The 26,329-nt window shown below is 41.0% G+C and overlaps 1 protein-coding gene across 1 annotated transcript in view; it reads right to left on the bottom strand.

Moving 5' to 3' along the window:
- The window catches only part of PTPRG (protein tyrosine phosphatase receptor type G), a 412,655-nt gene that overhangs the window by 112,142 nt on the left and 274,184 nt on the right, over window positions 1-26,329 (bottom strand). Inside the window, exon 6 of the mRNA XM_037383177.1 lies at window positions 4,501-4,567. Within this exon, the coding sequence (XP_037239074.1) occupies window positions 4,501-4,567 (67 nt within the window). The remainder of the gene's footprint in view (window positions 1-4,500; window positions 4,568-26,329) is intronic.

Raw genomic sequence — 26,329 nt, 5'->3', positions numbered from 1 at the left:
ACTTTGTACCTAAGCTTTTGATCTGGCTGCACTTTGATTTTCAGTGCTCACTTTTGACAAGGAAGGGAATAAGAGCCCCATTTTTGTGACATTAATAGATGCTTTTCTGCTGTGGTAATTTATTTGTGCTCTGCTAATAATTTTCTGCTGATTTGTGTAGATTCTTGGTGACAGACACAGGGAACAGGACAAAATGACAAAACATGGTTTCCATCACCCTGAAAGATTTTCCAGGGGCCTGGGGTTTGCTGCTCCCTCTGACAACCATCTGCTTGCATGGTAGAACGGGACCGTGCAGAGCACCTGCAGCCAGGCTGGGAGAGGGCGAACGCTGCGCAGCCTCGGGCGCTGCCCTCAGGACTGACATCAGGGAAGGAGACTCATTTTATTGCCTTTCAGGCAGCTGGTAAGAACAAGGAAAAGGCATCTCTAAGTGGCTTACATACAAAAGGGTACTAAAAAGGGCAAGTCAAAGACAGCAGAGATGGGAAAAAGCAGTGTTTCTGTGCAATAGTTCCATCCTGCTAGGTACTCCTCTGAGATCTTGCTGAGGCATGTGGCAGACAAAAGCTTTAGTAGCCATTTTAATGCAAATCAACTGTCTAAGACATAACCTGGCATTTCATGTTCCCCTATTCCCACAAGGGCACAATCAATCTCTCTGAGGCCCTGGGAGCCTCCTCAGTCCTTGCACAAGAACAGCTCTGCCCTCCTGCTCCTCAGCATCATGAGGAAGGATGAGGAGCAGAGAGGGGCTCAGGGCTGGGCACCCAGCCGAGCACCTCAGCAGCACAACGGAGGCAGAAAAGTCTGATTTGCAGCACCACATGCAGTGGAAGTGCAGCCAGGCACTAGTGATTTTATTACTTTACCTAATGATCCAACTTCAAATAAGGATGTGCATCATGGCACCAGCACCCGCATTGCCGGAGACCTTCCCCATCAGCTTTCGTGGTGAGAAGAGCATTTGAAGAAGAGCTAAAAAAGAGCCCCAGCGGTCAGAGCTGGAAGCCACTGGCAAGTCAGCATCTGAAAATTCCTATCACACCTGCTGGTACTCCATCCCTTCTGCAGAGAGGGGGCTGCACGCTCCCAGCTGTCAGTCCCCAGCAGGCTCCGTGGCAGACGCACGCTTGCCGTGTGCTTTATGGCAGGGAAAGCAGGAGTGAGAATAGCAGGCACCTCGCTGGCGGGAGGTGTGACAAAATCCTTGGCAGAGCACAAAACTGAAAGCAATTTTAAAATCAGCAACAGGCATCTGACAGCTCTGAAAAGAGCCTCCTCGGCATTCGTGTGCCTTTACAATGCACTGTGAGGGCAGATGCGGGAGCTGGGGAGCGTCGACGTGATGGGAACATGCTGTTCGGCAGGAAGATGCGGGGCAAACCCGAGAGCATTATCATTGATCCAAACATTGCGAGGCAGTTTGGTACATCACTGGTTTTCCTTCCAGCTAAGAAACTTTATATGGCTGCTCATGTAAAATTAAGCTTAATGTGGCATTAAGATTCTACAAAATTATGCCTGGAGAATGAGGAAACAAAGTGAACTCTGAGTAGCAACTGAGTCTGTATTGATTTTTATGTGTCCATTTCTCTATCATTGTTACTAAGCTGATGACACTGTGAAGGGCACAATTATTTATGTTCCATCAAATTAGTATGTAATTCAAATCCCTGACGAAACCTCAAGCAAAAATTGCTTTCACTTTCACAGAAAGTCCTCCTGACACTTCAGTTGTTCACTTATCCCTGGAAGGGCACTGTGAGAATCCAAGAATTTCACAGAAAAAATGAAAAGCTATACAAGAATGGTTAAAAACGAGCTCACTACTCACCAGTACCACCCCCGCATATAGCTGAGGGTCACTGTGTGTGTCACCATTATGGGGACAGACCAGTGTGGGTGCCCTACACAGCACGGTGCAGAGCGCAGCCCTCATACAGGACCAGGCCTTCTAGTACCACCACAAGGCAAATGAAGATATGAGGGTGATGCTGTGATGATGTTTGTGTGGGTGAGCAATTTCCTCTTTGACAACTGAATAATTGAGAGGAAGGAGTGACTGTCCAGCATGACTCAGGAAGGATGCTCTGCCAGTTGGAGGGAGAGGGACACAGAAAACCAGGGAAATCTTACTTAAATAGGCATGCTGAGATGAGGCACATGAGAGGAGCAAAGCTGAGGGGCTGGTGATCACTCCAGCCAGCAGACAATATACAAACGTGGTCTAGCGTAAAAGCAAGCTAGTTATCTCAACAGTCATATGTGTTCTTGGTTTCTAATATTATAGGCGACTTTGTATTGTGATGACCACCTAAAACCAACATGGGCATGAAAGTGTTATAAAATGCAAAGAAATTTAAGGTTTCAATTTTGCCTTTCTCCAGCTTCTTTTGTTGGATATCCCTGCTTGATCCTACCACTCTATCCAACAAGCACAAGAGTTTTCCACTGTATTTCAGCCAAAAAGTCCACATTGCCTTAGGGTTCCAGTTGAATGCAAATGGAAGGCAGGAAGAACCTTTTCAGATAAATTCATAAAAATGTGCTTGTGTAAGATGTAAGTAAATTACACCAAGAAAAGAAATGAGTGTCTGGAATAAAAGCTCACATCTTTACTATTATTCCATATAATAACATTAAAAGAGAGATATGATGTGAGAATTCTTCACTGAAGCGTTCCATCAATGTTTAAGAGAACAATTTCTTTGAACTACTTTGCAGGAGGAAATTCCCTTCCTCTAGCCGCCAAAAGAACCTTAGAAAAGGCCTTTAATCAGGGCCTTTGAAACAGGAAGGAAAGCGAGATTTTCCTCTTTTTCTTCCTTAATGTTTTGAAAAGGAAACAAGCTATTGAAATATATCAAGTGATTTCCTTTACTTGAAACACTACCAGCCTTCTGTGCATTGTGAGCAAAACAAAAATAAATGCCTTTTATCCACCCAGATTTTGCTGCGGGTAGGCAGCACCAAGACAGACTAATCATTATGTGGTCAGGCAATCACAACCTTGGGACCGTGTCACATCCTACCGAAACAATTATTTTGGGGAATGGAATAACACACTTAGGAGACACCGGTGTGATTATCCACTAGTGGCTATTTTGGCTGCAGCAGCGAGGAGCAAGAGAGGGAGCAGAATAAAAAGCACTGTCATGCTTGCAGGGGGTAGAGAGTCTTGAAATAGAAGGCAGGTAGAAAACAAAGCTAGAAAAAGATCCTGGTCCAGTTAGATGGCAGCTTGACTTCCTTGTCAAATTGCATAGCCACTGAAAAATCCTTGCAGCCCAAGTGGTCCTCGCTTTATTTTTGCTAGCCAGTTTTGTTCCCCAGTGGGTGGTAGATAATAACGTCTATTTTTGTGGAAAACACCACAGTTTTTCAGCACAGTGTGTTTTTATTTCACAGCAGAACCCTGCAATTTATAAACAGCAAAACCTACGGAAAATTCTCTAAATGAAGGACTTTATGGTATGTTATCTTTTAACCCCTATGTTTAATTTTCTTTGGATTTACTGGTGTTCCCAGTTGCAATGTTAAATGACTCTGAAAGTAAAGCAATTAATACAAAATCCTATTTCTTTTAATCTAACACTGTCAACTAGTTTTAGGTTTGCAGTCAAGAGAAAAAAAAAGTTTGTTAAGCTCTACAGCACTAGCTAATATCTAAAGACAATCCTCAGAAAAGGTGCAAAGATGTTTTATCACAGCACTATAGATGGGACGGAGATTTATTATAGTACCTAGCTCCATTCCAGCAGATGCCATTTGAATTACAATGAGATTATTAAAACTTTACAAATCATTATATTAAAACCTGACAAGAGTACTTTGGGAACTGGAGCATCTTGATGTCACTGCTAATGATGCATTACCCATGATAAGGTTTCAGGAAAATTCCTAAGGAAAAATTGGTTATAAAAGTATTAAATATATTAATATTTATTTCAGTACCTGCTATAAGTTCAAGGATAATAGGTTTATATGCATCAGAACAGCTGAATGATCGTATTTATGTCAGTGTTAGAAAGATGTTCATCTGCTGCAAAGTTTAATTAATTTTCATAGATAGTTAATTTTCTGTTTCATTATCAGCTCCCTAAATTTGAAAGACAAATAATTTATAAACAAATAGAAACTTCAGAGAGGAGTATTTTTAGAGCAAACAGAAGATAAATAGCAGGACTGAAGCATCAACGCTGCCTTCGAAGTACTAATATGAATGATATATTGCAGTAGGTTTTGATTGATAACTTATGCATTCTAGAGCACTGGCTGAAAAGAAACAAATCGTTTACTGTTAACCCCAAACCATTTTCAGGTAACAAATGACTTCGATCTTTACCAATCAAATAATGGCTGTGATGCCCTTAAACATCAGTGAATGGGGAACATACAGGCTCGCTGCGTCCTTCCAGGGGTGACCTGGTCCCTTAAGGACAATATTCCTGCCCTTCTCCCCTTTCCAGCAAGAAGAAAGTTTAAGCAGGTACTTACCATGATGTACAACGCCCTTCAACCCATGGATAATGGGATCCAGTGCAGGATTGTCCCTCTGACTGACCTACATGCAAAGGATACAGGATTGGTTACATCTATTCTGTCATCAGGCAGAACAGTCTCAGCTTAATCTTCTAGAGAGAAAAAAAAAAAAGATGTTATCTAACAAGCTGCTTAGTTCTCACATTCTCAATGGCTCCTCACCAAATGCCAAAGATACATGGTGTAATAAAATAAAGTAAGGAAGGTTAAATCAAAAGAAAGCGTCCTCTGAATTCATTAAAACATTAGCCATATTATCAGCCCAGCAAAGCCTAAAAACCAGAGTGCTGAATTTTTCTCCATCTACGTCTGCTTTCACAGAGGAAAACTGCTGTGATAAACAGAAGTTATCTCAGACCAGTTCATCCCTTACTGATAGGGGAATAAATCTGGTGCTGCCACTGAAATCAGTGAAGCTGGACCTCTTTTAGCCATAATGGAGTTAGGTCTTGGCATCTCTTTGCTATTCATATTTTTACACTTATTTAATTTAGTGTCACTTGGACAAGGGAGAGAGAAAAAAGCTTTGTGAGAGGATCTAGAAGAAATCTCTGATTTTTGATGATGTAATTGCTGGCACTGCCACACCAAAAACTCGTTTCCTGCAGTATTTCTTCTATCACACAGCGATCACCCGTGTCCTCTGCAACGGTGAGACCTAGCACCAGAGAGAGGCGGCAAAGGCAGCAGGAGGGATTAACCCTGTTGAGCTCCACAACTTACAAATTAAACCCATCACTTCAGTCACTTACTTGTAACACAGCCAAGGAATTTACAACCAATAATGCAATTTTTTTTTTAACCTTTTGCCTCCTTCAGAGGTATTAAAGGAATAACTCACAATTTCTGTGAACATGTTCTATTATTTAAGATACTTTCCAATTTACTTTTGGGAAATAAATACTGGCATGCACCTCATCCACATGGTCTATTTCTCTTTTTTTTTTTTTGCCACCGGTCAGCATCAGAAGCCTGTGCCGTGTTGATCATTTTTGGATGGACTGCTGCCAATGGCAAACAAATTGAATGCAAAAAGAGCTCCTCTGTACTTTATTGCCTGCCCATGACCTCAATGTCATCAGGGAAGACAAAGTTTAATCATTTTATGGCCACGTATTAACATATGAGGAAAGGAGCGGAGATAAAAGAAGAAATCCATGAGACAGGACATCGCGCCCAGCGGGGAGCACACTGTTGCGTAAAGCACAGCACCAGCTTGGAGTGCACTCTTAGGAAAAGGACATCACTGACCACAGCACATCCAAAAAATGCTTTATTGTAAAAAAAAATCATGACTTTTAATGGCCTGAGGAGAAAAATAGGACTCACTGCCCAAGTTTCAAAAGAACAAGCATGTCTCTTCTTGTCCTTCCTCCCCATGACTAATTAGGAATCTTAGAAACCTCATTATCTTCTTAGCTAACTGCATTGAAAAAAACCACAACAAGCCACCTTTCATTTTTGTGTTTATTGGGCCTTTTAACTACTACACTGTGTTCAGGACGCATTTTCGTGCTCTTGTCTAGAGACAAAATGTTTTTTTTTAGTTTAGCATTTTAAATGGAAATTGAAGATCCCTTTCTTATCATGGTGCTCCAGAACTTACAATGATCAGGTAGGGCAAGATATGCAATAAAATTATGAAACTAGCAACAGCAGCTTTGAAATATATACAGCTTAGATGTTACTGGCAATAATATTATTAGCCCTGAAGGCTGTAAGCGCTTTGAAGCGTGAACTTTTATATGCCCAAAGGGGTGTTCTGTACACTTTGGATTCTTTATAAATAGTAATCACAGTACACTGGACCCATTGACCCACTTTGTAGGCTCTGTTTGGCTTCTGCATATCACTGAAAATGCAGAGCTGTTGCTAGACACATTCCTGCATCTTTTCCATTTATTCAGGTCTCTCCAAGCCATGGCTACCACTAAAAAAAAAAAAAAAAATCATTAAAAAAGCTACAAACAGTTTAATACAAGACTGCAAGAAAAACTTGCACTGGACTTGAACAATGTTTTATTTATTGCTGCCTAACTATAAGTGGTAAATAGTTTTATTTTGTTTGCTTTGTTTTTATTTCTGGTGACAGCTGCAATCAGTTTGAAGAAAGCAAATAGATGGAAAGAATCCTAAAGGTTAAAACTCTTCCTTTTGGGATTTTCTGTCAAAGTAGATCAATTCTTCACTTCAGCCTTGGCAGCGCCTCTTTAATCTGCTGAGGTGGTATGCCTATATAGATCCAGCTACGCAATCTTTTTGATAGCATATTCTGCAAATGTGCTGTGTTCTTCAATAGCATGAGATCAAGAGTCACGTTCTTTCTTTGGAGGCTGGAAAGCAAATGCTCTGTGCATCTGTAATCTTGTTTTCTCCAAGGGTATGGGGACGGGTATCTCAAGTTTCTTTAAAAATCACATGCAAACATGTACCACTTGCGATGTCAGTTCAGACCTGTACAGCATATAGTCTTACTTTCTTTCCAGATGCTTTTCTCCTTTTTCCTCATACTCACACACTGTTCTCCCAAACCTCACTACAACTGTTTCAGGATCATGGTAATACCATTAGAAAAGTGCCCAAAAGTTTTCTCATTTTGTGGAATGGTTCAGGCTTCAGAACAAAACTTTTCTTATGGTTTTTTTTTTTTTTTTTCAGGTTCTCAAAAAAACCCCACCCCACCTTGAATTTCCTCTCTATTTTTTTGCACTTCTCTGTATCCTTTTTCTGCCTGTGTTCACAGAGAAAAGGAGGTTTCTGAAACTCAAAATGTCAAGTTCTATCCCCATTGCTGTACATCTCTAGTTTAACTGGCCTGGAGCTACCATGCTGGTTGAGATCAGAGATTCACCCATACAAGAATCCTGTCTCTGACAACAACTGATACTTAAAAGAAAGGAAGGGCAAAAAAAAGCAGAATAATAAAAAGGACAAAAATCTGTAGAATAAGAAGTGTCCTTCTGACCTCCTTTACGATTCCATGTCATGAAACTTGAGCTTATATTCTTCTACAAACTGTTTTTATCTTTTTCTGTTATATCATCTGTATTACAACAGTGCGGTTTTTATTATCTTATGAATATATCCTGAAGGAAAACAGCAATGAATTCTTCAGATTGACTTTACATGCCACATTTCTCATAATGCCTCGGATGCAGAATTAGAGAAAGACCGTACATCTGTAACAGGGTCTTCAGCACTTAGGCTTCACCCAACACATGCCTGCCAAAGCTCTGCAAAGCTTTTCTTTTCCCGTGAGACAAAAGCAATGAGTTTCCCTCTCCTCCTCCAAGAGGCTAGCACAGAAGACACATCATAAATGACAATTTCTCAAGCACACAAATGTCGCACACAAACACAAACCTGCTATGCTATGGTCTTGAGCATGCTGCACAGCAAGTATTAATGGACAGATGGAAAACCATCCTGAAATTGCCCTAAATACCCATGGTACCGCTACTACAAATGTTTTTTTTCTGAACAAGATGCTTTTGCTCAAGACTGACTAACACTCTATAGGTCTGCAGTAAGCAAGATAAATAATACTTGTGTGCATCATTTATAATTGAAAAATGCCTGTAATCCTCTTCAGCAGAAATAAATAGGTAACTATCATGCTAAGCGCAAGGGAAAAATAAACACAGAGATATCATTAAGCACTTTCCTGTGCTAACAGAGTGCTCACCATAGGGTAAATATGGGATGAACATGACATGAGGAAGCAAAATCTCTTTGTTTATCATACCCTGTGGGTGACTTCGATACCTGGTGTGCATGCCATTCTGAGTAGAAGCAATGGCTTGATGTTAATGCAATGTACAAAACAAGCATTGGCAATGTAGGAAAAGGTAATGCACAAGTGACCCCATTCTGGAGCATAAGACAGAGATGTTCTTCAAGTGAAGTCATGGTGGAAATCATTACTCTAGACAGGTTGCATTTACTTACAGCTCCTGCATGTAGTGCAGGGACTGAGAAATGATTCATTCCTTAGTGAACAACAAGGTTGATCGGTCACGAACTCTATTGACAACAGCGTTAACACCTTTCAGCAGCACAGCCTGCTGTCCCCTGGCTTGAAAATGCTGTTCCTGCAGCCCTACCCTCAGAGTCAATAGGGTAGAGGGCAGGTCAGGGAGCTAAGCACCTTCTCAGGATAACGTTATTAATACTCCAAAGAGGAAAGTTCCAGCAAAGGAGCAAAGCAGGAGCATGATGAGAGCAGAGACAGCACCACAGCCAGGCTGACCATGCTAGTACAGGCACCAAGTCACAGCATGTAAAAATAGATGTTAGCGGGCAAGGTACTACTCTGCTGAAAGTCCCTGTGTTACAGCAGTACTAAGCTCAGGGTCTCCTAATGAGTTAAAAACTCTAACCAGTTCTCATATTCTGTCATTAATTGTACACCAAGTAGCTGAAGCTCTCTGTTCATCTGATTGAGCTTTATAGGACAAACTCAGAACCTCCTGAAGTCTCTGCTTTTACAAAAATCAGCAGAGTTGTAAAGTGTTACAATTTATACCCCATACTATATAATCTAAACCATACGCTAAAGTCATATATGTGGTCCAAGACCTGTCTGTCTGCTGGAAACCGTTCTATAAAGCAAAAAAAAAAAAAAAAAAAAAAAAGTCTCAGGCAAAAATTTTGAGCTTACAATGCTTATTTTAGGAACAGCGACAAATAAAAGCAGAGGAACCCCCAAACACACATTGAAGCAGTTAAACCACACAGCGACACCAGATCTTACCTCCAAGACCCTGCCTAAAGGGCCAGACTTCTCCCACTTTCCACCGCTCTGGGCAGCCTCTCCAAAAGTCAGGTTATCTTCCCACCAGCCAACGTGAGAAGGGCTGGGGGAAGCACCACAAAGCTCTCTAATGATCACTGGTGCTAACCACCTTGTGAAAAGTAGGTGAATATTAATAGCTTAAGAAGCTCAGGAGGAAGGAATACACTTCTCTTTTAAAAATATGCTTACATAGATCTGCTGTATTGGAGAAAAGGGTGTGGGCAGAAAAGAACAGAAGAAAAACCACCTATTCGGGGTGATACAAAATACAAATTTATCTTTCATTTCCACCTTAAAAAAATATCTGGCATTTAGACTTATTAAACTGTCATAAATTTGCAGCAACTGCTTTCAAGCTCATTAAATGGGCTCACAGACAGTATTGCAAAGCATCTCAAAACGAAGGAGAATGCCATAGTCGGCTATATTGAAAGGCGAAATGACATGCATTTTGTGCAAGTCAGAGGAAAATGAATGGCAACAATTTTGTGATACAGTACCTGAGCCTTTCCCCTCCGAATAGTGATATAATTTACTTTTCTCTCCCACTGCAACATTTGGCCCTTGACTTGGAAACTAAATCTTCAATCTATCAAGCCTTACCCATCTGCTAAGTAAAATGGCCAAGACAATCTGCATGCCTTGAATTCGATATAGCCAGCTGCTCCCAGAGTGCTGTGGCATTAACATCCAAAGACCATTCTCTTGTGCTGTAAAGGACAGTGTCTGCCAAGGATGAATGACTACACACTTAACCGTGGCAGCTGAAGCCAGTGACAATGGCTGACACAGAGAGATGCCAATGTGTCAAATTCTACTTTCAATTACAACGGTGAAAGTCAGGGGTAATATTCCCCCAACCGTATGCCTTCAGCTCCCATTCAGCTTGCGGTTAAGATCTACAGCTCACCAGCCAAATACTCAAGTCTCCAAACACTCTGTACAAACAACTAAGACTAAAAAGAAAACTATTATAAATTAAGTAGGTTGCAGAGATTAAATTGTCCTGTAGGGTTTCAGGACAATCAACATGGTTAAGCAATTTATTCTCTTATCAGCTCAGTACTGTTGGACAGATGCCAGTCCTGAGTCTCTATGGGAAAGGACCTGATTTTCACCGCTTTAGGACAGAAATGAGAATTCCATTAATGCAAACGTTATGCCACACTATGTATTTTAACATCACAGCAATAAGATTTCAAAGAATCCAAGATAATCACAGACAAAAGAAACATACTTTTCTCAGCAAAGTACACGGCATATTGCTTGTGAAACTCTTCAAATCCATATTTTATGGGCCAAATTATTTTAGAGATAACTAACAGCATGGGTAGGTCCTACTCCTAACCCTTCGGAACAATGATGCATTAACCCTGCATCGCTCTGCAGCACTGCGAAAGGATATACATCCTGGATTTGTGGTACGCAGCCTTTTGCTCTGCACAAAGTCCATTATCTCCCCTTTCTCTTCTCTCCCTTTTGAAGTCTACATTGTAAAATCTGGTTGTGGATAAATATCTCATTTCTTAAACATTTCTGAATAAAAGGGAGTGAAAGATTTCAGCAGAATCTGGAATGTGGATGAATAGACGGGAAAATTTTACATGTGCTTTGCTTTGAAAAACAGTAGGAAATATTTATTTGGACCTTTTCAGGAGAACTGATGGGTGAGAAGGGATACTGGTCGACACTACAGCACATTGAGCAATCTGTGAAGGCAAGAAAATGCCTACAGAGCTCTCATCACAATGATAAGCTAGATTTGGTGCTGTGAATTTTTCACCTTCACAAGCACTAAATGATCCAAGAATGATGTATTCCTGCTCCTCCACAGATGATATTTTCTTCCATCTCCCCCATATATGCTATAATTGCACATCTCCTTTATAAGTCGATGCAAAAGGACAAATCTGGCCAAGAGCCTGCAGCCTGACAGAGGTGAGCTGGGAGACAGAAAGCATTTGCTGTATAATGAATGGACTGCCCAAAGTAAGTATCCTGCAGAATATATTTTAAGGGAAAACAAGAAATGGAAACAGCCCCCTTAATACTTCAAGTTGCTGCTCATGTGGAAAATCAGAGAGAATAACAGGTACCCAGGCAAGATGTGACACTGAACCTTATGCTGGCACATGCACTATTTCACATAGATACTGCCATGACCTTTGATTTTTTCAAAATGTGCATTAGAGCTGAGTTTGCCTTTACCTATGGCAACTGGTTTCAGGTTCAGTGATTTGAAGGCAAATTCTGTTAAGTTAAATCTGGGGTTTGGCCTTCAGGTGTTAATAATCCCATTATGAATGAAAATATACAGAAGTTATGAGGTGCATATGTAAGCAGAGGGGGTGTTCCTAAACTTATCATTCACTACGTTGTTGGAAGAGGGGGGGGGAGGGGAAGTTAATCAGTCTTCCAATGATTATTTTAAATAGCGTAATGGGTGTGCATTGATCCTTCTAGCTAATTCCACTTTGAATAATGCATCATTCTGACTGAAAGCTTGCTAGTGATCTATTAACTTCATATTTCATCACAGCTTTGGAAGGTACCTACAGTGAGATATTAACTAGCAGTGCCAAAGAGGAAGCTGCACTTTTTCGTTTTTTTCTTTTTCTTTTCTTTTCTTTCTTTCTTTTTTTTTTTTTTGTTTGTTTGGTTTTAAAAAAAAAGAGGAGTCCAAAATAGTTTTAAAAGCTATTGAACTGACATCGAGGTCAGGTCTTCTGGCTGTTCCTCATCTTTGGTTGAGTGCAATGCAGCTGCTTGCAGCCGCAGCTCCTCTCAGCCTTAGCTCACCCCCTCCATTGCTTTGTACCTGCTGTCTCTGGACCTCAGGTAGTTAAAGACACCCTGGGACAAGGATGGGTCAAACTAAGTTATAGATCACAACTTCCACTTTCATTATGTCTAGTAGGGATGCCTGAAGATACAAGAAGCATAAATAGTTACTTTTACACCAAAATTTGTCTGAAACAGCAGTATCATAAAAAGAGCAAAGGGAGAGCACAGGCTACATCAGAACATACAACAGAATTTGCACCAGCATGTTGCAAGGCAACGTGCTAATATAAGGGGCTGTCTCAAAAAAAGCAAGAGCATGAAACTCAGAGGTAGAATTAAGTACTGCTTAATAACTCAGCTCAGAGTACGTTGTGTTTGTGCACACTGAATTTCTTTGTTAGTGAATAGAAACATTGATCGAGTGTTGTACAGATGCTGGCAGCTGACTGATCAGCTCACCAGGCTGAGGAAGACTTTGCAGCCTTCCCCCTGCAGCATTACCTCTATTCACTATCACAAGATTTGCAACCACCAGGATGGTAAGAAACAGCCAACAATGTATTTTCCTTTCTTTTTGTAAGCCACTTGTTTGCCTGAACTTTGACTCATTCCATTGATAAGGTAAGCATTAATTTCCCCAAAGTATCCTTGCCCTTTGAAAGCATGATACAGCTAATTTACTGCAAGTGAATAGTATATTTAATTAACAAATCATTGGAAGATCTTAATACGCATATATCTGAGGAAAACCAAAAGTTATCTGCAGCCCAAAAGCGCAATCTGATTAGTAGCAATAGAATATCTAAGATACAAAACTCTATAAAAGACAAAAATGTAATTGCAACACAGAGGAGAGACAGCTTCAGTGGCAGATTCTCAAAGCTGGGAAAGCTTGATTGATAGACTTTACCATCTGCAGCTGCGCAAAAAAAAAAAAGGCTAGAGTAGCTGCAAGTTTATTTAAAGCAATTTTGGTGCACTGAGCCTACTTGTTCTCCTTTGAGAAAATAATATGATTTCTTCATAGAGCATGTAGTCTACTTATTTAAGCAGCAGTGTGCAAGATCTCTCAATCCTACCAGCAGTTCAGCTGGAAAAATGACACACCAGGGGGTAACATTTTATCAGGATGGAGGCTATTTTATAAAAACTGCCATCAGTTATAAACTGTTCTCACCATCTGAGTTTAAAAAAAAAAAAAGAAAAAAAAGAAGGGGAAAAAAAAATAGTTGAGTCTCTTTTAGAGTTTCCACAATCTGCTCAATTTACAGGAGTTTTTAGGCAAGAATAACCATTGTGACCTAAGTAGGGAGGAAAATGAATTAGTGTAATGAAAAAAATATAACAAGCACTACAACCAGATCATCCTACAGCACCCACTCTTTGATATACAGCTTCACACATTTGGAGAGGCTAAACTCAAAACTGTGAAACCAAGAATGGAAGTTAGCTTTCAATTTCTTCTGCTCCTGGCTTGAATTTGGTACAAACATGTGCAACTGAGAAAAAAAAAAAAGTTCTTCTTTTTTAAAAATAAAACAATGAAATCTGATGGCTAAACAAGAAAATGGGCTAGGCAAAATGCAAAGGGTGGAAGGGAACAGCTCAGACGGGCATCTGGAACCCCAGCATTTTGCAGGGGTTTATAATTTAATTGCTCCAGCTAAGCTGGCCTAGGATGCAGCAGAGATTTCCAGCCTTTTCTTTCTCTTCCATCCAACACAAAGGATTTTGGTGAGAGAGGTCACAGCAATCACCCCTTTAAAATGAAGAAAAGCAGTCATCTCAGCTTCCCAACATCTTTCATTCATTCTGTATGAAAAATCCTCATTTTTTTCTCTCCCAGCACTGCCCTCGGCTCACTTCCCCACAACAGCAGCGGCTCCCTCCAGCCCGCCAGTGCGAGATGACTCAAGCCGGCATCTATGAGTCACAAATACAAAGGATGCAGAAATGTCAAGTAAGTTACACAGCCACTTCCCCAACGACAACCACACCTCACCTCACAATTAAATTAGAGATCCAATGAAAACAAATTATTGTAGGGCAGATTTTTTTTTCTCTCTTACTTTGAAACATCAAACTCCAAAGTAGTTTGCTTGCCATTCCTTTTACCTCATTTTTAAGGACATTGACGTGAACTCATCTACCGAAACTGCTGCAGGAATTTTTGCTACAGCAAATTCCCCATGTGTAATGTAGCAGCCATGGGTCAGGAGGGCTCTCCGGCTTCCAGGCATCGTTGTGGTACAAGAACCCACTGTTAGACCAGTGGTGTTCATTAACAGCTTTCTGGCACAAGAGGATGAGTCTGTCAACTAAGATACATTTTTGTATTTGTAATTCTCTTTCAAGCAAGTTCTTCCATCTTCACTTATCCTTCTTAAATTTCGAGTGTCATTTAAGTTCTTGCAGGTGTGTGCAGCTCTGCAAAACGCCATAAACCTGTGCAGTTCAGTGCTCATGGTACCTAAGGCAGAAAGCGCCATCTAATCCTCAGAGCTTCCTCACGTCTGCCTCCGTTCTCATTTCTGAGTTGCCTCCCTCTTCCATCGCCCACCTGCCACCTCCTCCTCGCTCTCTCTTCCCACCCAGTGAGCTGTTTCTGTCTCCTCCAACACTACAGCATCCTCTCTTCCCAAACCATTCCACATACCCCTCGCACACCCTTGCACGACTCTGCCACCTCCTCCTCTCCACCCCCGGCCTCCTGCATCACCACAGAAGTCCCTGTGCCCTCCCACCCCCACCCAGATGTCCTTCATAGAGACAAGGGAAAGAAGTAGCCTCAGCTATTGAGGGTGGCAAGTGGCCTTATCCAAGGGAGACTTGGATGCCAGCAGACAGGGTGCCAAGGACACCAGCTGCAGGACTGCCCAGGACTCCAGAGATCATGGGCATGAAGTGCAGGTGCACCAAGAGCCACATCCCTCAGCCAGGCTGGGTACCAGCAGCAGGGCAGCCACAGCAGTAGTGCTCCAAGAAGCAGGTGCGATGAGGCAGTCCTTATCTCAGTCTCCTTCAAGCCACTGAATTAAAAACGGCAGGATGTGGCCTGCAATTTTCTTAGCTGCTTCTAAGCTACTCAAGTTCCTGCAGCAATAACAGTAGAGCTCAAACCCCCCCCCCCCCCCCCCCATTTCACCTGGTGTAACACTATGCGCAACAGTGAGGATCATATGTCAAGCTGTTTATTTTTCACTCGGTTAGAATGACCCAACAACTCACTCAGTTCCTTACAAAACCCTTTCAACAAGTATCATGGCTTGTGTTTAGAGGAAATGGGGAAATTATCGTACAGAAGAAAACCCACTTAGAACATAAGTGCATTAAAAGCCTGGGAAACATTCAGTTTGTGGCAGCAGTTTCTTCCTCTTGAAATACAAAGAAATACAAAAACTAACATGACATGTATGCTTGTTTCAAGATGTTCTACATTTCAGCAGTGGCACAGTGAATGCTATCCAATCACTGTGAGTAGGTGATAGTCTTAAAGCCACAGATCTCCTCAGGATGCTCTAGCCTTCATGCCTCTGCTCCACAGGTTTCTTACATTTTTCCGGTGCTCCTGTGGAGCATGACCCATCTGTGGAGGGGGTTTTCAAGCTCTGGCTCTGGTCAGGAAGCCCTCCTCCTACACAGGATCTAACTTCAAAATTACCAGAATCTCAACATCGCAGGGAAAGGTAGGAAAAAAGAAATAAAATGCAACTGAATACGATTTAAAACAAAACTTAAAACATGGTTGGAACAAAAGGTGCTCTTTGAACAAGTCTAGTCTGACCCAGAGCAGTGAAGACACTTCCTGCAGGTGGGTGTACACAGGAATGCTCTCAGGAAGGGTCTTCCATCTCCTGTCCTCTCACACACTCTGAATCTGCTTGCCAGCGAACCTGCCTATTAATTTGAGGTGTTTACCTCCTTCTTTTTCACTTCTTTTCACACCCCAGCGCTTTAACTCCTAAGTGTCCACAGATCATGTACGCTGGTTATGATCCTATCACCGACACCGTGGCCAGTCAGCTGGAGCATCCAGGCTCCAGGCACATGCTTTGCCACAACCTCGGTTTTGGTATCCACCTCTAGAAAAGTTTATTATCTCTCCTCTCAAAAGCCTGGCAGGCTGCATGGTCCTTTGATGTCACCACGCTCATATGACCACATGCAACTGATACCGCAGCCTGCATTGGGCTTTTCCCTGCCAAAAGCTTGAGCTGGTCTGGAGCAAGGTAAAAAGCCAATACTCTGTCAGGGCAATCCTCAGAGGGCTGTCACAAAGGGACATGTTTGCTGCCAGGCTGCATAGGCAATTCTCCCCAAAATACCTGTGACCCAACATAGTCTGAATTCCAGCCCAGCTGTAACGCGCAAACAAGGAGCACTGCACTGATGGCTGCTGTGAGGATGAGAGGCTTTCCAGAGCCAACAGCAGCGAGCACCAGTGCTCAAAAGCTGGATGCCGTAGCATCCCACGTTCTCTGCACACTGGCCTGTAACCCCTGCATACTGGTAGGATGCACCTGCATCTGCAGCTCAGCTCTGCAGATTTCAGGGGGGGGGGGAGCAAACATTTTAATATATGGCATGATAAGGAAGGCATAAAAAATTCTTCTATTTTTAGGGGTAAGACACTAGTTATACGCCTCAGATGCAATGCAAGCAGTAATGAAGGAAGAAAGAGGATACTTCCTAAGAGGTAGGCATAGCCTGGGCACTTACGACATATATGCAGCATTAAAAAAAATTGCTTCTGACACAAGAACAGCTGACAGAGATAATCTCCATAGCTCAGCATGAATTTATATAGCCTTTCAGCAACTCTATTAGACAGGTGTGGTAGCAGCCAGCTGTACTGCATGCACAGACCAAGTTTCTCTGAAACCTGAGGGCCCATATGGCCCTGCAGCACACCGAGGTGGTACCACCTGCCCAGGCATCACCCCCCTCTCCCACCACCATCTGTCCACAGAGAGGTATCGGTATCGACCTGAGGGCTAGTGCAGAGCTGGTCTAGATAACAAGCGAGTTCAGACTCACAAATAATGGGTGTTTCCATCCACAACCCAGGGACCACCAAACAGCTCTACCCAGACAGGTTTAAAAGCCAGCTTTACTTCTGGCCTTGAATTCTCTGCCCAAGTTATGAGAAGAGACAAGTCTAGCCATAAGGTGGGGTGGGCTGTGTGCTATTAGAGAAGGTAAGCTTATTAGCTGAAATATAATAAATCTCCATAGATATCTGGAATAGCAGAAGGCAACAGTTTGCTTACCCATATCACTGGTAATGAGTTGGCAAGAGGACAGCATTCCAAAACATAAACCTAAAGCTTAATTTGACTGGTATGCACTTTGGGAGAGTACTTGGGGAGAGTAACCAGTTTGGGTCACCTCAGATGGGGAACTATCTGTCTGCTCATGTCTCCCACAAAATGCAGCAGGATATAAAAGCATGTGTTTTTTAGTGGTTTAGAGTACAAAATCCAGGGAAAAAAGAACTTTGAAAAGTGATTGATGTAGTCTAATCATGTTTCACACAAGAACATTTCAAATTACGTTAGATGCTTTTATAGGATCTAGATATGATAAAGACTGTTTGCCAGGTGGCAAGGTAGGTAAGGGGGAAGGAAGGTGTAAGGAAATAATTTTATGTTGACTGCTTCTAAAACACAGCCATGTGCGTAATGTGATGAAAACCACAGACAAAGTACACACAAAAAATTAACTAGTTTAGCTGTTAGGGTTATGGAGCTTTGCTTTCTAATCAATGCTTACTCATATAGCTGTTTTTAAACATTGATCGGGTAGCATGATCCTGAGGGAAAAATGAATATCAAAAGGGGTGATTTAATTCAATCATCCTGATTCCTGCATAACATGAACCTGTTTCTTCAAAAGCCCAGAAAGCAGTAACCTAAGCGAAGCTTACAGATCAGCTAATATATTTACAGCCTTAAAATAACATGAGACACACTACAAAACACATTGAGATCCAAAGTTAATCTCTTTCAGCAATATTCTTGCTGCAAGTAAAGATGAATTTTACAGTAAAAAATCCATTTTATCAGGAGCAAGACTGAGCTTTCTAATAACCAAGCTACTTTCTAACGTGGTACATCATTTTACTCATAAAGAACAGTTTGCCAAATCTCCAGTTCGGCGTCATTTGATACAGTACAGATGCTGTGAAACCAATACCTTCTTTCAGAAAGTCTCTTTACTCTTGAAAATGACTACATTACGATGCATTTTTGATGGTACAGTTACAATCAGCAGCTAAATACTTTTCTCATGGTCTCAGCCAGGCGGCTTTTCTTTGGCTTCTCAGTGCTCCCAGAGCTGTGAAACAGTTGCAAACACTGTAAGCTCATAGGAAAAATCCTGCTCCATCTTGCAAGCCTCTGAAAAATCACTATTCAGAGATGCTGTGAACAGATTCATGCAATCTTTATTTAACACATATTTCAATTTTCGGCACAGGATAACATGGTGACTGGCATTCTTGACTCTCATCTATCTCCAGTAGAGCTTAATGTGCATAAAAGCACATCCCGAATTCTTTGCTGCTTTTGTTCAGGGAACTCTGATGCAAACACACCTGAGCTTAAAACAAAGGGAGGTTTAATATTACTCAAACTGGGACCATTTAGCTAATTTCAGAATCATCATCTCAGTTGGATTATTTAGCTAATTTCAGAATCATCATCTCAGTTGGATTATTGTGCTTTTCAGTGAATCTTAGATGTAGAAGACACGTCTGAAAGCTACTAAAATTACGCTGTAAAAGGGTTCCCAAGTTTACACACTCCCATCTCCACTCTATGGACTTGAAGATTTCTGATTTAGATTCATGGGTGGCAAAACATCAGATACAAGGATTGCTCTGGGCAAGCTGCCATCTCGGCTGCAGAATTATTTTTGGGGGCAATATGCCATCAGCATTATCAGTTAAGCCATCAGCCATACATACAAATGTCTGCCTCTGTACAAAGAAATAAAGAAAGGGACCAGACTAGGCTCTGATTTACTTTCATTGCCTGCCTTTGACCTCTGGAAAGAAAACCACCGGCTCAGAAAACCCTCAATAATCACCTCTCCCACAGTTGTCCTGCAGCACAGAAACTACAAATGACAAAACCCAGCAACAACTCAACCCTCCGGCAGCAATCTGTAACACTGGATTTACAATAATTTAGGATAGATTATAATTAAATTACCGAGGGATATTTTCCTGCATGCTTGCTCTGCACCATGTGTAACTTTTCAGAATTATACAGTAATATACAGGAAACCACACGTATCGTTGGCAATAACTGGGGTGGTGCTTACAGGGACACGCCAACCCAACACCAATCCATGCTGTCCCCGAAAGGGGTGGGCAGCACCCTCTGCTCCCAACTGCTCCCCTTCCCTCCCTTGCATACTTCCATGCTTTCACATCACGTACATTCTGGGATAAACATACTGACATTTCAGCCAGACCTGTTCAGTGACTGGGCTAAGGATGGATGAGGTGGGCAGCGTGGACGAAGGCAGGATTAGCATTACTACGTAGCCACCTCACTGATCATATAAAAGTGACACGTTCCATTTATTTGTACAATCTGAGCCCTAAGTGATTCTTACATCTCGCAGCAACCTATTAACAAAAAAGAGACTCTGTGAATGGAGTATCTGGGTAAACACTTCAAACAAATACATAAATTATGCATAGTCGGTATACTTTTTCTACCTTAGGGATCAAACTGAAACAAGACTAAAGAATTATGTTTTATTTGTATTAAAAATGTATTAGCTGCTGTCCGAGAAGGTTTTCTAGAACGTTTGGTATGCTACCCAGGAAATTCTATCCGAAGCTTACATTGTTTATTATTGCCAATACTAGGAGAAACTTGGCACTGTTATATCTGAGAACTACAGTAATAATTCTTCAGGCAGAACAGCTTAAATTTAATAAGAATAACTTTTTCATCTGAGCCAGAAGATCTAAAGCAAAGGAAGCCCCAATTTTACCCATCTATTTTATGTATTCAGACTTTACAACCAATCTCACTTTTATGGCGCAAAGTGAAACTAGGCAATCATTTATGAATAGATCCTGTGCTCACCTTCACTTAAAATGTGCCATAACACTAACCGGTAACCAGAGACATATGAAGACTACAGTTTCATGAAAGGTACAGAGGATGAAAACAAGTGTAATTTTTCTAAGGGGTACACAAATCCTGTGCAAAATCCTGCAGAACTGGGTGATGTGGACTGGAGAGGTGGAGTTTCCTGCCTGAAATGTTAGATTTCTCCATCTACAGCCCATGAATGTAAACTGCATGTAATTGACTTGATTAGTCCTCTGAGCGACAAATGGGGTATGAGTCCCGGATGGCTACAGAGGATGTTTTTTTGCAGAAAAAGAAATCGAATTAAATTTAAAAAAGAGGTAAGCAGATAGGCATAAAACCCGATCTTCCTGGAACCCAGGCTGGATGTTTAACAACAGGGAGAAAACAGGGACTTATCAGAGGCAGCTGCTGCACTTGAGAAGAGAAAGATGAACACACAGCTTTACATCTCCTTTGATTCTGTAACTAAGACCAATTCTATCAAAACTCTCCAAAGACGTGCATAGCAAAAAATAGATACCTTATTTCCAGCTTCTCTTTCCTTTTCTGAAACAAAAAAGGTCATGTCAAAATGCACCAGATTTGGAACATGTGAGAAAGAAGGGGATGAAGCAATCATTGCTATCACAGAGAGGAGAAAACATACTTGCAGCAAAGAAAACAAGCCATGTTCAATGGCTTATCAGTGCTCAAAGACACAAAGAGAGACGCTACAAGGGGCTGTTGTCCCTCTCCTAGAGCAGACAACAGGCGAGTGACAGGAGCCTGCATGGAGGCTGGGGGACCACTTCGACCCAGCTCTCACGGCATCCTGCCCTAGGTCTGCTTTGTGATGTTTGGTGAAGTGACAACGTGATGCATCCACAAAGCACATCAGAGAGTAAAATGCAAAAAGCATTACCGTAGTTAGGGAACTAATTTGTTTTTTAGTCTAATGGTTATAATCAGCAGACTTCCTGAGTATCAATCTTCCTGAACCACAGAGAGGGTGAGATTATAGACTGAGAACTGTAATTTTTACATATTAGACATCTAAGTGTCATTTTCAGGAGTCTGGTAATGAAAACTCCACAAAATATTTTTCTGTCAATTTAAAGATTTTTATGGTATGGCTACAAAAGTGCTGTTTTATTTTTTTAAAGACAGGATATTTTTACATCACAGAGAAGTAAATTACTGTGTTTAAGATGCTGACACTAGACACTATAAATATTCCTAAACTGACTCCACTTCTGAACGTCAAGAATGAGAGGAAGGAAAGGGAGGAAAAAGAACATACAAATGCATGCTGATCAAGTTCTTAGGGCAAGTTATTCAAATAAAGCCACTAAAATATGAGGGGACAATTATGAGAATTAAGGCTAACAAATTGGTATGTAATTTAATGAAGCAAGTTAATAATGGCATCCCACCTGGGATTAATCATAATACATTAATCAATTAGGAAGCATTGGGAAAGCAAAAAAGCTGCAAGTCAAAAATGTTTACAATGCTGTAAACTGAAAGACAGTGATCCTGACATTCAAATGAACATTCAACTGGGAAAGTGCAGAGATCTATTCCCCCTGCAATGCACACAACCAGCTCTCATTAATGGTTCAAGATACTGAGGAGGAGAGACCCCATAAAATGTACAGAGAGTGTTTTTAAAATTTGTAGTGTTGCACAACTTTGGATTCCAAGTCCTTTTAACAGCAAGAAAGTTTACAGTTCCTTTCTAGCATCAATAATTGTGATGTTTCTGTTAAATACATTAAAGGACTGCAATTTATCACAAACAGCTAAGGTCACTCGATAACCCATCACCGTTGTTACCCACCCTCCTTACTACTGCATCCAAACCTGAGAAGTGACAGCACAAGTTACGATCTCAAACTTTGCAGTTAAGAAAGCATTTACAGTGCATTTGGAGAATAAATAAATAAATAAATCTATCTTTTACCTTCAATTAGAGTTTTTTTTCCAAATACTTTAGAAGTTAATTTCTCCAGATATATCTGAGCCTAAAAACCAAATAAAAGTCACAGACTCTGCATTCTGGTATTTTGGTCTGCATTGTAAAAAGAACTGCATGACACCGCTTTCAGTACAGACCATATCCTTTAAACCACAACCTAACAAAACTGCTTTAATTGAAACTACTGCATTTTGGAGGTCACCTCACAAAACCAGCCTTCCTGCTCTTCTGCCTCCTTGGAAAATACCATGAACGAGTTCACAGAGCTGAAGAGAAGAAGGGAAAGGAAGACGATAACTTGGGCAATGAAGAAATGCACATAAGGTAGATTATCTTTCTACACTGCACAGTCAGCCTGTGGATAGAAAAGTTTCAACACAGCAGGTTGCAGCCATCATGATCTAGAGACTGCAAATGCCTCTTGGCAGAACACAGGCAAGCAGAAGCAGAACGATGTGTTTGCTTCCAAGAACGATCTGTTTCAGCCGCCCTGTCAGTCTGTCTGCCTCCAAATCCAGCCCCGCTTTTGCTCATGCATTTGTACCTCACTCCTCCGAGCACGCTTGCTCAGGATGTTCAGGCTGCTGTTGTGAACACCTCTGCTCTTAGCAGCCCCAGAGTTAGCCACGTGGGCTGCTTTTCACAGATAAGTTGTGACAAACGTGCAGCCACGCGAATGAGAACGTGCAAGCCCACAGTACCCTGCACACCAAGAGAAACTGCTGATGTTGGTATGGGGTCTGAAATGAGGGACACCAGGAGCCCAGGCTCTGCACAGTGACCCCACCAGCAAAGGTGCGTATCGCTGCTGTTGTCAATGGACAGAAAATTTGGAGTGCTGAAGATTATCTGGTTCAAAAGCCCCCCAGGTGATAGGGCCTGCTTTTCACCTGCACATTTCAGCTAACAAAGTCCTCGTTTCTTGGGCCCAGAGCAGCATGACTGATGAACATCACCAGGCTCACAGCCCGACCCCATCCCAGCTCCCCAAAGCGCTCGTGGCTTTTCCTTGGTGAAGTCCCAGGGCTCAACCACCCCAGCAGCCTGCTGCTTCCCTACCTGCCTGCCCTGCTTCAAGCTATGATCCTTCAAGAAAGGCTGCAGCGCTGCCCATCTCACAACAGCATCTCACTCCACTGCCAGAACACTCTGGAAGCTTCCCTGTTAAACTCAAGACTTCATCAAGAATTGTTTGCTTAGTACTCTCAAGAGTCAGCCTACTCATTTATGTACTAAAATAAAAGATGAAGAACCTTATTACAAGAGACTTTAATTTTTTTAAAAAATCTCTGCTGTAAACAGCAATTTTGCTATTAAACATGAGCAGTCTGGGCAAAGGTATGAATCAGAATAAAGTTAAAGTCTCATTTTTAAGCACTTGAAAATCAATAAGCACCAAAATTGAAACTGGATATATATTTTTTATTCACAGAGCTATTCCCCATCTGTTCTCCCCTTCCTTTCTTCTTTTACATAAAATATTCAAAAATATTCATATTTCCCAAAGAAACATTCAACGGAAGTTGAAATAAAAATCTGAATTTGGGGCTTAGTTTAAAAAATTATTTCTATTTTCTTTAATGGAAAGGTAGAATATATTTTCCAGAAACAGACACTTTTCATGAATATTTGCCTTCTACATCATTACAGGTATTGTACAAGGTGTTTCTCAGAACATGTATTCTCAGTGGTGTACCGACCATCTCTACCTACTCTGACTTGCTGGTCTTTATATGCCAGGGTAGTTACTTTGTATTTCTATATTATTCTTCAACCACTTAAGGGCCCTAGTACTGCTTTTATTAGCAACAACTAATAAACTGGTTTTAAACAGCTGCAACAATTTAAAAATGCTGGGAAACTGGACTTAGTGAGCAAGAACACATTTCAAATTGTTTTGCTTGTCCTCCGTTACATGGAGAGTTACTAGTACATAAATATTTTGACAAATATAAATTATGATTTGTAAAGGCATTGAGTAAGTACCTTTAGCTTGCACACATTCTCATGTTATGAAGATGATAAAAAAATACCTGTACTAATTACTAAATAATAGTACTGCCAATCAATAATAATTGTTTTATTATTCATAAGCTACTATTATTAAAACACCACGGGTTCTAATGTAACCATTAAAAGAATTAATACTGTAATTTAATTTTAAGGTCTTTACATGTATCTGAAGTCTATTAAAATAAATGAAAAGCTTCTCAATGACTCTGGATGATGCCCTGTGTGTTAATGATGCTACATGTTATTTGAACTACTGCAAATCACCTTTAAGATATTGCCTAAACACTGAAGCAGTGATTATACTTCATGTAGGTGGATATAATGTTTCAGCAGAAGTGCACACCTGCCTCTCCCTTCTTATTTTCACAATCAAGCTAGTTTTGCTCAGATTTTAAATGCTCAGCTTTATAGTAAGGGAGAGGTGGAATTAGGGAATTGCCAGGAATCAAGATGGGAACACAGGAACCTGGTCTCCTACCAGATACAGTTTTCTCAACAGCTACTGTATTTAAAGCACTTGTTGAATTTCTTTGGTTATGATGGCAAGCCCATGAAACACTTAATGAAAGGGAAGAAAAAGGAATAAAAAAGGCTTCTAGGGAAGTTAAAACTTGAATTCTGTTATTTGAGAAACATACACTAAAAAAAGCATATTTGTGCCAAGTATTCAAGGGCTTTGATGGTGTTCCACCAATTTATTCTGTGTTTAGGTCATTTAGGTCCTGTGAAAAGTGAGTTATTGGTCGCCTTCATAAAGCACACCAAGAACTACTACCAAAAAAAACTTACAAAAAGCAAGGCCACAATTGGTATTTGTTTTACTGAAGAACAAATCTCTGCATACGCAAATTAGTAGGAAATATAAAGACATTTACATACAACATACACATAGATGTAAAAGTGCTACACGTTATTTTTTTCAACAACCGTGAAAGAATGTTAGTATTGGAAAAGAAAATGAAAAGTAAAATTACAGTCTAAGACCTGTAAACCTCTGGGCTTTTATCCCACTTACTTTTGAAAATACTGTTAGTTGCATATTTGCTGTCAAGTACTAATTACCTTTAAAAATCTAGCCCTGCACTGCTAAAGCTCTTGAGTGATCCAGGTATCAACATCATTCATCATTACAGAGATAATTTTAATGATGAAACCATTGCTAAAAGTTATTTTAAAATTAATTTTTATTTTAACTTCTTTAGAGATGATTTGTTTGAGTACCTGAGATACAGTAACTAATCACTGATGGTTTTCTGTGCAAATAATAAAACAGATTTATATGCCCTCCCTGTAGGAACAAGAATTCCATCACCTCCTCCTGAATTTCTGAGCTATCGAATATTTGATGAGTGCTTAGGGAATCAGTATTGTGTCTTTTCACAGCAGTAATCAAGGAATGAAGTATTCTCTGCTGTAATGAATCTACCACAGGCCCAAAAGATGAATATTTCAAATGCAAAAGCAATATGTTTGTTTTGAACACATTTAAGTTTGGCTTTAATAAAGCAAGTAGTGAAGTGTGCAATGAATTATATTGTTAGATGGTTAAAACAGAGCCGAGCAATATGTCTGAATGCATTTAATCCAAGTAACTACTCATTTTAAATGTGACTTGTAAATATGTATTACATGTGCATATACGAATGGATGACTCAGGGACCAGTGAGAAATCTGGGCCTTCCCTTCCACTCCTGGCTTGCTTCAAAACTGGCTCAGCCTGATAATTAATCAAGGCCTGGAGCCAGAATATCATTAAGTACAAGTTGAACCTTATGCGTGCTGAAATTAAGCACGTGCCCCAGCTATTCACGTCAGGATCATTGCAATCTGCCTGACTGGGACCGGCTACGTGTTTCAGCGGATCAGTGGGCCTCAGCGTGCAGCCACAGGCACCTTTTAAGGTGCACAAAACTCTGAGCCCCTGCACATTGGTGCCGTCGCTGCAGCACTACCGGATCTGCAAACCCAGACGCCTTCACTGCAGACCAAGAGGGTACTGCTGGCGGGAGGCAGCGGATACGTGGTTAAGCATCTTCCGCTAGCGCTAGCTTCGCTTTGAGAAACACCAGGTAACCCCAATACTGATAGGAATTGTCACATTGTTTTCTCCTGAAAACA

Source organism: Falco rusticolus, chromosome 4, assembly GCF_015220075.1.
Source record: "Falco rusticolus isolate bFalRus1 chromosome 4, bFalRus1.pri, whole genome shotgun sequence".
Taxonomy (NCBI): domain Eukaryota; kingdom Metazoa; phylum Chordata; class Aves; order Falconiformes; family Falconidae; genus Falco; species Falco rusticolus.
This window is presented reverse-complemented; position numbering and strand designations above follow the sequence as displayed.